Source organism: Lygodium microphyllum, chromosome 9, assembly GCF_053477565.2.
Source record: "Lygodium microphyllum isolate KBCC chromosome 9, Lygodium_microphyllum_v1.1.10, whole genome shotgun sequence".
NCBI classification, from domain to species: Eukaryota; Viridiplantae; Streptophyta; class Polypodiopsida; order Schizaeales; family Lygodiaceae; genus Lygodium; species Lygodium microphyllum.
In genome coordinates this window covers 157,903,966-157,915,520 of record NC_141143.1, presented here as the reverse complement: position 1 = coordinate 157,915,520, position 11,555 = coordinate 157,903,966, and the positions used below count along the sequence as shown (strand labels likewise).

The window sequence follows — 11,555 nt, the reverse complement described above, 5'->3', positions numbered from 1 at the left end:
ACGAGGATGACAAAATATGATAATACAAGTGCTTAAGCTAATGATAAAGGATAGTATAACTTGTCGTATGCTAAAACCTTCAACAAAGGCCTAAATATCACATGATGCGCAATATTTCATGTGATAACTAAGTTGTTTGAAGTACTTTTTATTTATCTGGATTAAGCCTCAAATTATTTCTAAATCTAAGTATCTTATGCAATATCAATGAAAAATAACTAATAATATTTAGAACAAGACATGCTTGATAGATGTACAAATTTGAGTTGTTTTGATGGGAGAATACCTAAAGACAGGTGTGGCAACAATCGAATTTGGGCATTTGCCTACAACTAGTTGAGGGCGTTTAAGTAGAAAACTAAGGGCCCTACAACAGGTCGATCAATTGACTTGCAACCTACACGTTAGCAAGGAGGCGGAGGAAGATACCAAGCCACACACAAGTCAATATTCAGGACTAGGATCCATTGCCTACAAGTAGAGGAGAGATAAACATAGAGATAAGAGAGAGAAAGCAGAGGTTGTGAGAGAAAGGAAGAGCAAGCTACTCAGAAATCTCCACGTCAACGAAGTCTATGGAGTAAATTGAAGCTTCTCTATATTTGGAGTTGCTCTATCCACTCTATGGAATTCGGGTTATGTTGTGCACTAATAGGACATGTGCAGCTCAACATCGACTATGGCGACTTGGGCAGATCAATTGATCCGTGCGTGACCTGGCCCTTAATCAACTTGTCACTGTCCACAAAGCATGCGACGATAACGAAATACTTTTCATCAGTTTATGCAGTTACACACCAAAAGTGCAGGCCGAGGCAAGTTACAACAACGAAGGAGACGGACGTTTTGTGGACAAGTCCTTCCAAACCTTCCAACCTGTTAAAGAAAAATAATGAAAAAAGGAAGAAAATGGGAAGGGGGGCCCTGCGTAGCCGCGTATATGGCCGAAGGCGAAGAAGAAGAAGAAGAACCAAAGGCGGCCGACAGGCGACGGCGGGATCCGCAGGAAGAAGACAGAAGCAGTCAGAAGAAGAAGAATAAGGAGGAGGAAGAGCAGGACTCAGGAGGAAGAGAGAAGCCATCGCCCCGCTTATAATCGTTGTGTGTGTGTGTGTGTGTGTGTGTTTCTCTCTCCCTCTCGCTCTCTCTCTGTTTTTGCCCGCTCGCTCGAGATTTTTCGAGAATGATTACATCGAGTGTGGCTTTGCCTTCATGGCAAATGCTGTCTATCACGGTGATGGTGGTATGGGTGGCTCTAGCTCGTGCCTCGCTTCTGGCCTCTCGCCTCCGCTCCTCTCTGCAGCCTTTCGTCGCCAAGCAAGTGGAGAACGGCGTCCAGACAGTGCTTCTCCTCCAGGTAAATTTCTCATCCGCTGCACAATTTTAGCGCTCTATTTGCTTGTCTACATATCTCTGCTCTTCAAGCAGTGCCTTGAGAGCACGGATACCCCTTGATTCTTCAAATCGTCTCCTCAGTAATAGCGCTTCTCGTGCTCATATCTGCAGAGATTCCAGCATCGTTCTCTGGATGCAATTTTCGGTCTCTTTACTGTACTAGTCTCGAAGGAGTTTTATACGATTTTTCTACCTTTCCTCTTTTGGGTATGTAATGCACAGAGTCGTGGTACTTACTGTACTGTGCTATATACCAAGCTGATTTGCTTTTTGAATGTTGTTTCCAGTCTGGAAATGGCAGGCTTGCAAGACAAATGACGTTGCTCATGGCTTTCAGCATTTACATTGGAAACTGTGTCAAGGTTCTTCATCTCTTTGCTCATTCGATTGCAGGGCAGTGACTAATTATAGGCAATAAACTAGTTTAGCTGAAACTCTGAAGTGGTCTCTTATATTAGGATACGGTTTCAGCACCAAGGCCACCTTGTCCTCCAGTTAGACGATTTACTGCAACGGGAAGTGAAAAGGATTTTGCTCTAGAATATGGTTTGCCCTCATCACATACCATCAACACTATCTGCTTGTCAGGGTAAAAGCGTGTGCTCATCAAGTGAAAGCTTCATGAGTTGTTCTTCTAGAACCGATTCTGAGTCTCTTGATTTTCTTCAGCTATCTGCTCATGCACATGTTGAGGGTCTTGGATTTGAGAGGCATCTATGTAGTCCTGTTGGTGTTATTTTTTGTCAGCATCTCGGTGATCACCATTGTGGGTAAGTGACTTCCACGTACTCATGTATTACAATCTTGTGATTTGATGTTGTCCATCTCTCTCCCCCCCTCCAAAACCTTTTTGGTAGTAGAGGCACTGTTGCATTGATTCTTGGTTTGAATCTAGATGAACATCATTGCTTCAGACTAAACAAAAGGCCTATACATGCATGAAAGTACAATATTTAGCTAACTGTGTTTATGCAGGAACTTTCACTTTACTAAATCAGAATTGTTTTGAATGGTGATATTCATAAGTTGAGAGATATGAGTAACTTGTCTGCTCATATGTGATTCCAGTCAGGGGCCATGCTCTGTATATAATGTAGACAGATTTCTATACATTGGTGTGCACCAAAGCTCAGCGACTGCACAATGGTAGTATTGTGGATAGGACTTGGGGTCTATGACCAGCATGGCTACAAGCAAAAGTTTAGTGGATGCAGAATGACAATAATGTGCATAGGACTCAAGACCGTGTCAGAATGGTGTGGAGTGGCAGGAGCAAAGAGAGAGCTGATAGAACCGCTGTAAACACGAAGAACTGAAAAGAAGAGTAGAATGCATGAACTCAAAGAGAATGAATTGGGAAATGAAATCCATATACCAAGGCTCAAGTACAAAGGCATGGGCTGTGGGCAACCATTAGAGTGCTGCAGTCTCCCTCTCTCTGATAAGTAGTAGTGTGCTTGTATGACTGAGTGATAAACAGTGGAGGAGGAGTGACCTATAGGCTGAAGAAATACATCAAATTGAGCAGGACCACCAGCATTAAATGTGGCCCGAAATGCAGTCAGCCAGCATCAAATGCTCGACTCAGAATGGAAATGTGCTCTGGCTATGAGCTCTACAACCTAGGATATGTACAATGCAAACCAACCTTGACTAACATGGCTGTAAGTAGTGTAGGAATAGGCATTTGATCTGTCTTGTGGCAGATCAGTTGGTCAGGAAGCAAACTAATCCCTGTGCTATATAAAGCCAGCCCAAATTTCATTCTTGGCCATCAGTATACTGGTGCTCTTCAATGCTTTAACATTCGATTAACTTGGGTGCCATGGTGGTTAGGTTCTATTGGGTTTTCAGCATCTAGACTAAAAATGACAGTCCGCTTCATTCCAAACACATCTGTGCGTGCTGGAGTCTTCATGATTCTGGTATAGAGGGCTAATGAGTTCATCACTTTCTTATCTTTAGAAACCACTTGTATCCACTAGCATGGCAATAAGATACATAGTCAACACACATCTAGGTGCATAAGTGTAAGGAGGATGTTGGGGCATGGGAAAAACAAAGGATGAGTAGCCAATTGGTAGTTGATAGATGGCCCTGTGAGAGGACAAGACAAAGCCTTGAGATGTGATGGCTATCTAGGCAAGGAAGACATGAGTAGTACCCATTGGGATGGCCAAAATGTGATCAAGGCATATGACATGAATGGCTCCTTTGCAAAGGAAGTCTTTTATGATTTGTACAATGTGTTCAATTTGTAAACTTGTATGAAAGTGGACTATGGAACACAAAAGATAAAATCTTAAGAAGTAAGTAGTTCAATCACATAGAATTCTTAATCTGCTCCTAGCAAGAGACTCATACTCACTAAAGGAAGCTTGAGAGGTGTGATTGGAATCCCTATCACAAAGGAGAATATAGTCATTATCATACTTTGGTTCTTTGAGTGGACCATCTTTTTGAGTGTGAATTTGTTGCACTAGATGAGCTTATAAAGCCGTACCTCATAAAAGTCTCGATGACTTGTATGTTACCACCTACTCTAACACTCTTTGAGTATATGAGTTTGGATGGTCACTGTCCTTAGCTTCATATAAAGATCTTTGAAGTTTGAGAGTGCAGAATGGAAGTTAAAGCAATATATACAAGGCATTAACACTAAAATGGAAGCTAAAGTAAGGTTGAACACCACAATATGAACAATGAATAGGAAATAATAATAAACTTAGAGAAAACTCATGAATGGCCAATGGAATCCAGAAATGGAAGCATGAAAATGAGTACAATACCAATAGGAGTGTTTCTACAACTTTGTGTGGACCAATGTGGATGGAGTCCCTAAAGGAAAGTTTCTTGTGGATGATTGCAACAGGATGACATGGGTGTATTTTGTGGCATAAAAATTAGAAGCTTTCTCACACTTTTAAGGATTGGCTCATCCTCTAGGAAAACCGTTCAAGGAGGAAGCTTAAGATTGTGAGATTTGACAAGGGTAGAGAGTTTGTCTCCAATGAATTAGCTTGGTTCTTTGTGGATCAAGGGATTTATCAAGAGTTTACTAATACTAACACTTTTTAAGAGAATGACATTTTGAAGTGGAAGAATAGGAGTGTGATCGAAAATGGCTTGGACTATGGTGGAGCATTAGCGAAAACCTCAATGTCTTTGGCTAAAGCAATGGCCACCACAATTCATATCCTCAATTGGTCACCCACATTGCTGTTGTTGGTATGACTTTTGTTGAGGTGTATTTTGGACTAAAGCAGGTTGTTTCTTACTTTAGGGTGTTTGGGTATGATGCTTGTGTTCAAATTCCAAAGAAGTAGCGGGACAAGTTCGAGCTAGCTAAAAGAAACAAGTGTTTATTGGCTATAGCTCTTAGTGATAGGAGCATAGGATTTATGATTCCATCTCATGGGATGTCTATACGAGACAAGATGTGCGGCTTATGAAGTTTTCAGTTGTGTAGAGGGGAATGAGGAGCACCCTATTCTTGGAGATCGTGATGATATTTGGGCACTATCACGGGGATGTGAAATTTTAAGATGCTTTAATATTGCTAATAACATTTGACTAAGATATTAATCAAATGTGCAAGGTTTTTAGCACATGTGATGCACATTGCAATTATTTCATGGTAACAAGCCAAGGATCTCGAGGATGCAGTGGGTGCCAAAGGCAAAAGTTATATTTGATACGTACTAGGTAGTACCCAGTGTCAGATTTTGGCCTAGACCAATTTATTGGCCACTAATGTCAGTGGTGGCGACATTAGAGACTAGGCATTAATTAATTAAATAATTCCAGTCTAAGGGTCAATAACTACTCAAGGATACTTTTCAGCGTATCTTGCAATGAAACTCTGAAATTTTCCCTCTCTACAGTATTATCTCTTATACCCTAGCTATCTCTCATGTAATCTCAACATATTCTAGCAGTTTGAGCCATTAGAGGTAGAGATTTCAGTCAATCTCTGTTGTAAACATTAATTTACAGCAGAAATTAGGGTTTTGACAGCTGCCTCGGGATGTTATTCAGAATTGAGGGCCTAGGATTTGAATTCCAACAATTGGAATTAAGAAATTTCAGGGAGATTCAGGAGGCCATCCAACCAATATTAGATTTAGGGGTGAATTTGTCTTTTAAGGAGTAGGGTGAAGATCAATTCCTGAGCAAACCAAGGGGTAAGTTGGTTTGGAGGCTCGCTGGTCAGTTTTGATAGCAAGAGACGATTGGATTAGTAGAGGAGATTAGAGGATCTTAGTTGTACTCCTTCCATTTGCAGTATAAGGTAAATAAATACTGCAAGGGGCACCAGTTTTGGGGCCAATTGGGTATCCAGTGTCCAAGATTAAAGTGGTAAAGTGTGTATTTTCAGTTTATGTGAATTTATGCTTTTTGTAATTAGTGTTAAATCAGGTTATTTACCACCCTATCTGAGAAGAAAGATTGGTTTTAGGCACCTAAACTAGTTCATGCAGAACCTGCCAGAGTGCAGCGGTGCGGAAGCGTAGGACTGAGAGAGAGAGAACGCAGAGAGAGGAGAGAGAAAGAGAGTGGAAGATGAAGATCTGCTGTATAAAGTGTGCTGAATACAAAGATATGCAGATATATACACGGGCGCAGTGCGCTGGACTACGTGTCTCCACCTCGACGATGCAACTTGCTGTTCACCTCGAAGTCTGCTGCAGTCTGCACTGTCTCCTGTCTGAAATTTGCGAACAGAGACGAAATCTGCGCGTGTCACCGGTCTGTAATCTGCGAACAGAGAAGTGTAGGAGACTGTTGGGGATGTCGGCTATTTATAGCCAGAATCTGCCAAAAAACAGGGCGCCAGAAAATAGCCTAAATGCAGCCGATTGACTGCACTGGTCGGACTGCCACGTGGCAGTCCGACTGCCTGTTCGACTGCACACTACACTCCTGCCTAGCCTGACTATGATCTCTAACACCCCCTCTTAGAGCCGGGGCAGGGCAGAAGCCTGAGGGATCTGGAATGTCTCCGAAGTAGAGCCTGGGGAAGTGCCTTTGTAAACAAATCTGCAAGATTGTCCTCCGTCTTGCAGTACTCCACAGTGATGGTCTCATCCAGAAGCTTCTTTCGGATGAAGTGGTACTGGATCTCTATGTGCTTCATCCGAGCATGAAAAACAGGGTTCCGTGCCAAGGCAATGCAACTCTCATTGTCACATTGCAGCAAAGTAGGAGGAGTCTTGGGGCACCCAAGCTCCTCCAATAATCTTCGAAGCCACACAGCCTCACATGTGGTGGAAGACGCGGCCCGATACTCTGCCTCAGTAGACGAAAGGGCTACCGTGGGCTGCTTCTTGCTACTCCATGAGATAACACCTGCACCCAAGGTAAAACAGTAATTTGTAGTAGACCGCCTGTGGTCCACATCACCGGCCCAATCCGAGTCGCTCCAACTTGCAAGTACAAGATCTGAACCATCTGTGCCTGCGGGGTAATGAATCCCTAAATCAGACGTCCCCCTCAAATACCGAAGTATCCTCTGAGCAGCCTGCCAATGCACCGTCTTAGGTTCACTCATGAACCCTGCCAAGAGCCCAACAGCAAAACAAAGATCAACCCTAGTGTTGAGAAGCCAAATCAAGGACCCAATCAACTGACGATAGCGGGAAGCATCCGCCAAAGGAGAAGCTAAATGGGAAGTGGCCTTCTAGTTTGGATCCATAGGAGTAGAAAGGGCCCGACAATCCTCCATCTCAAAAGACACCAAGAGCTCCTGTACATATCTCTGTTGAGAGATGAAGATCCCCCTCTGAGACTGATAAATCTCATGGCCCAAAAAGAAATGGAGTAGACCCAAGTCCATCATCTCGAACGTCCAATGTAAAGCTGACTTCGTCTCTTGGACCTGCTGTGCATCATCACCTGTGACAATTAAATCATCAACATATAGAACAAAAAGCACACAACCATCCTCGGAAGTGTGAACATAAAGCTGCGGATCGGCCTTGGAACGCCGAAATCCCAACTGAGACTGGAAGAACGAATCAATCTTCTCGTTCCATGCACGCGGTGCGTGCTTGAGGCCATACAAGGCCTTCTTCAACCTGTAGACTTTTCCATCTGAAGATCCAAAACCAGGAGGCTGCTCAACATAGATCTCCTCCTTCAAATCACCATTGAGGAAGGCCGACTTCACATCCAACTGGTAAACATGCCATCTTCTATGGCCAGCCAAAGCAAGAACAGCTCTAATGGTCGCCATACGAGCTGTGGGGGCAAAAGTATCATGACAGTCAATCCCTGGGCGCTGTGCAAAACCTTTAGCAACAAGGCGAGCCTTGTGCTTATCCAAAGAACTGTCGCTAAGGTATTTGGACTTGAAGACCCACTTGACGCCAATCACCTTCTTCTTCGGGGGGGGCGGGGCACGAGTGACCAAGTGCCATTCCTCTCAATAGCCTCCAACTCGGTTTCCATAGCTTTCTTCCATGGTGCGGATGGTAAAGCCTCCTTCACAGAGGTGGGCTCTCGATCCTGCATAACATGGGTCATCAAACAATAGTTAGAGCAAACAAGCTCCGTAGAATGTGCCTGGTGCCGCCGTGACCGCCGCGGACCATCCTGCGGTCCCCACTCCTCAGGAATCCCCTCGATCCCTGAATCACGGAGTGTATCACAGGCCCAGCGAGGAGGAGGCCGAACCTCCCCTCGTCTCTCTCCATTAGCAGAAGACTCGGAATATCCACCGGTGGTATCTCCTCAGGGGTGACCGGTGGAACAGTAGACTCTGTGTCAGAAACAGAATCATAATCAAAAGGCACGGGCTCCAATGGAAATGTAGAAGGAGCCCAACTCTTCCCTGGATCTCCAAGAACGGGATGCTTCTCACCCGGTGAGATAGCCGGAACCTCCACAAACCGTACATCGCGGCTAGTGTACACATCCTGCTTGACGGGATCATACAATTGGTAGCCTTGGGACTGGGAGCTGTAGCCAACAAATACCTGTCTTCAGAAAGCTGCTTCAAATTTATTACGGTAAGCCTTGGGAATGTGAACATAGGCATCACACCCAAAGACCCGGAAGTAAGAAACATCTGGCTTCGTCCCAAAATAAGCCTCAAACAGGGTCATCCCTTCCACGGCCGAAGTAGGGGATCGATTAAGGATGTGGACTGTAGTAGCCACAGCCTCGGCCCACAGAACCTGAGGGGTCTGTCGGTGCTCCATCATGGTGCGCGCCATCTCGATCACACTGCGGTTCTTCAAGCTGTTCAAGAATGCCATTTTCTTGAGGAGTGTTGGTATTGGCAAACTCCTGGTGAATTCCTTTATCTACACAAAACTGAGCAAACTCATTAGAAACAAATTCACCGCCCTTGTCGGATCGCAAGGTCTTCAACTTTCGGCCCGATCGGTTCTCCTCAAAGAGAAGCCAATCCTTGAAGTGTGAGAAAGTTTCTGACTTTAATGCCAAAAAGTAGGCCCATGTCATCCTGCTGTAGTCATCCACGATCAGCATGAAGTACGAGCTCCCACGCAAGGACTCATTCCTCATAGGGCCACATAGATCCGTAGATACAAGCTCCATCGGTGAAGTAGACCGCCGCGAAGCTGTGTGGGGAATGGCATCCCTATGCTGCTTCCCCCGAATACAGGAGACACATGGCTACTGGCTCACCACTATATCCGGCAACCCTTGAACAAGCTGTTCACATGACGCCCTCCGAAGATAATCATAGTTCAGGTGACCAAACCGAGCATGCCATAACTCTGACTGTGACTGAGAGGTAAGAAGAAGAGTAGAGAGGGCGGTGGAAGACTTCAATTTATAAATGCCGTTCTCCTCATATCCAGATGATATAACCTTTCTCGATCCACGATCAAGGACTCGCACCGTAGAACTGTCAAACTCCACTAAAAGGCCAAGGGAACAAATCTTATGAACTGACAGGAGATGGTACCCTAAGCCTAGTACATGCAAAACCTTTGAGGTATGGGTACCACCTCGTCCATCTGGAATAAGCTGCATCTTACCCCGACCTGCAATAGATACTAAAGAGCTGTCTCCAATGAGAATCTGCCCACGCGAGGGTCGCAACTGGGCAACGTCTGATGAAGGAGTCATGTGCCGGGAGGCACCACTATCAACGATCCACTCTCGAGCCTGGGGAGCCGTCATCGCACCATCAGAAGCATTCGGTGAAGCGTCCTCAATGACAGCTAGATGAAGAAATGCAGCTGATGAGGGTGCAGCCACCGCTTCAGAATCCTTGGTGTCCTTCTTGTTGGTGTCCTTCTTGTCTTTGTCAGGGCAATCCTTCTTCCAATGGCTAGTCTTTCCACAAATATGGCATGTGGAGTCTTTGTCCTTGTCCTTCTCCTTGTCCTTCTTGGACTTGTTATCCCCCTTCTTCTTCTTTTGCTCCTTCCCCTTCTTCTGAGAGGCTTGACCTGTCAGCGCCTCCGACTTGGAAGCATTCTGTCCCTTTAACTGTTCCTCTTGGTCCAAGACCATAGGAACCAACTCTTCCCACCGAAGAGTAGACTCTCGCCCTGAAGCAATAAGGGCAGAGTAAAATGTACCGAATCGTGGCGGCAACTGGGACAAAAGTGTGATCGCCATGTCTTTAGAGGAAATCGGCTTCCCCGCATTTTGAACCTGCATCTGAAGCTGCCTTAGCTTGTTAATGTGCTCCCGCAGCAAAGAAGACTTGTTTACGGACAAGGTCCGCATCTGTACCTCCAAAGAAACCCGCTTCATAAGGGTCATCCGATTGTACATCTGATCAAGCTCCAGCCATATCTCTCGAGCCACCGTCAAGTGCTCAATGTGAGCGATCACGGCTGTAGTACATGATAGAAAAAGAAAGGAACGAATCCTGGCATTCAGTTTGTCCCAATGAGACTGAGCCTTGGCCAACTCCGCACGAGCATCGGAAGAGAGTTTGGACTCATCTCTTACCGAGGGCCGGTCGATCTCCTCCTGTACCAGCTCCCCCAAATCATAGGACTCAAGGATGGCCAACATCATGACGCGCCAAATGCGGTAGTTGTCGCTGTCGAGCTTCTGATTTGCAGGAAGAGCCGGTAAGACAGGCACCTTCCGGTCCATAATCGACTGGAACTCCAAGTCAACCTCTGTAGACATCTTCACCTGTAATGCCTTCACAAATGCAAAAGAAGCCCCCTCTGACTGTGAAAACTCAGCCTGCTAAGGCTCTTCCGCGTCCTGAAACTTCTTCACCCGCCGGAGGCAATGAAAAAGCAAAACTTGCACTTGTAGGCTGAAAACTTAAACTTCCTCCGCGTCAAACAGCAGTAAACAGCAGCAAATCCACCACCTGGACTCCTTTCCTGCGCGCTCACACTCACTTCAGCCTTGTTCCAAGGCGCAGCCCTCCTGTCTGCCCTCAAACGCAAAAAACGCAAATTTGTGTCGCGATGGAAACTCCTCTTCAGGTTGATTCTGCGCTCAGTCAGCCCTCTAACACTGCTCTGATACCATGTCAGTGCAGTGGTGCGGAAGCGTAGGACTGAGAGAGAGAGAACGCAGAGAGAGAAGAGAGAGAAAGAGACCGTGGAAGATGAAGATCTGCTGTATAAAGTGTGCTGAATACAAAGATATGCAGATATATACACGGGCGTAGTGCGCTGGACTGCGTGTCTCCACTTCGACGATGCAACCTGCTGTTCACCTTGAAGTCCGCTGCAGTCTGCACTGTCTCCTGTCTGAAATCTGCGAACAGAGACGGAATCTGCGCGTGTCACCGGTCTGTAATCTGCGAGCAGAGAAGTGTAGGAGACTGCTAGGGATGTCGGCTATTTATAGCCAGAAGCTGCCAAAAAACAGGGCTCCAGAAAATAGCCTGTCGGCTGCATTAAATGCAGCCGACTGACTGCACTGGTCGGACTGCCACTGTGCAGTCCGACTGCCTGTCCGACTGCACACTGCACTCCTGCCCAGCCTGGCTATGATCTCTAACAGAACCTATGCCAAGTTGTAGGCATTTGTCCTATCATATAAAATAAAAACCAGATATACAAATAAAGCCTTTAAGTAGTTGCTAGTGATGAAGAGCAAAATTAGGCATTAATGCTCCACAATTTATCTTTAATGCATGCCATGATTTTGGTTGCTCAATAAAATGCACCATGGACAGTTTAGCACCGTGGAGAAAGCACTTG

At 45.5% G+C, this 11,555-nt stretch overlaps 1 protein-coding gene across 1 annotated transcript in view; it reads left to right on the top strand.

Moving 5' to 3' along the window:
- The first annotated feature begins 879 nt into the window (after positions 1–879).
- SPP1 (Phosphatidic acid phosphatase (PAP2) family protein) overlaps positions 880–11,555 on the top strand; it is a 30,854-nt gene continuing 20,178 nt past the window's right edge. Inside the window, exons 1-5 of the mRNA XM_087685451.1 lie at positions 880–1,357; positions 1,507–1,602; positions 1,683–1,757; positions 1,854–1,984; positions 2,065–2,165. Coding sequence (XP_087541577.1) covers positions 1,184–1,357; positions 1,507–1,602; positions 1,683–1,757; positions 1,854–1,984; positions 2,065–2,165 — 577 coding nt within the window. The 5' untranslated portion in view covers positions 880–1,183. The remainder of the gene's footprint in view (positions 1,358–1,506; positions 1,603–1,682; positions 1,758–1,853; positions 1,985–2,064; positions 2,166–11,555) is intronic.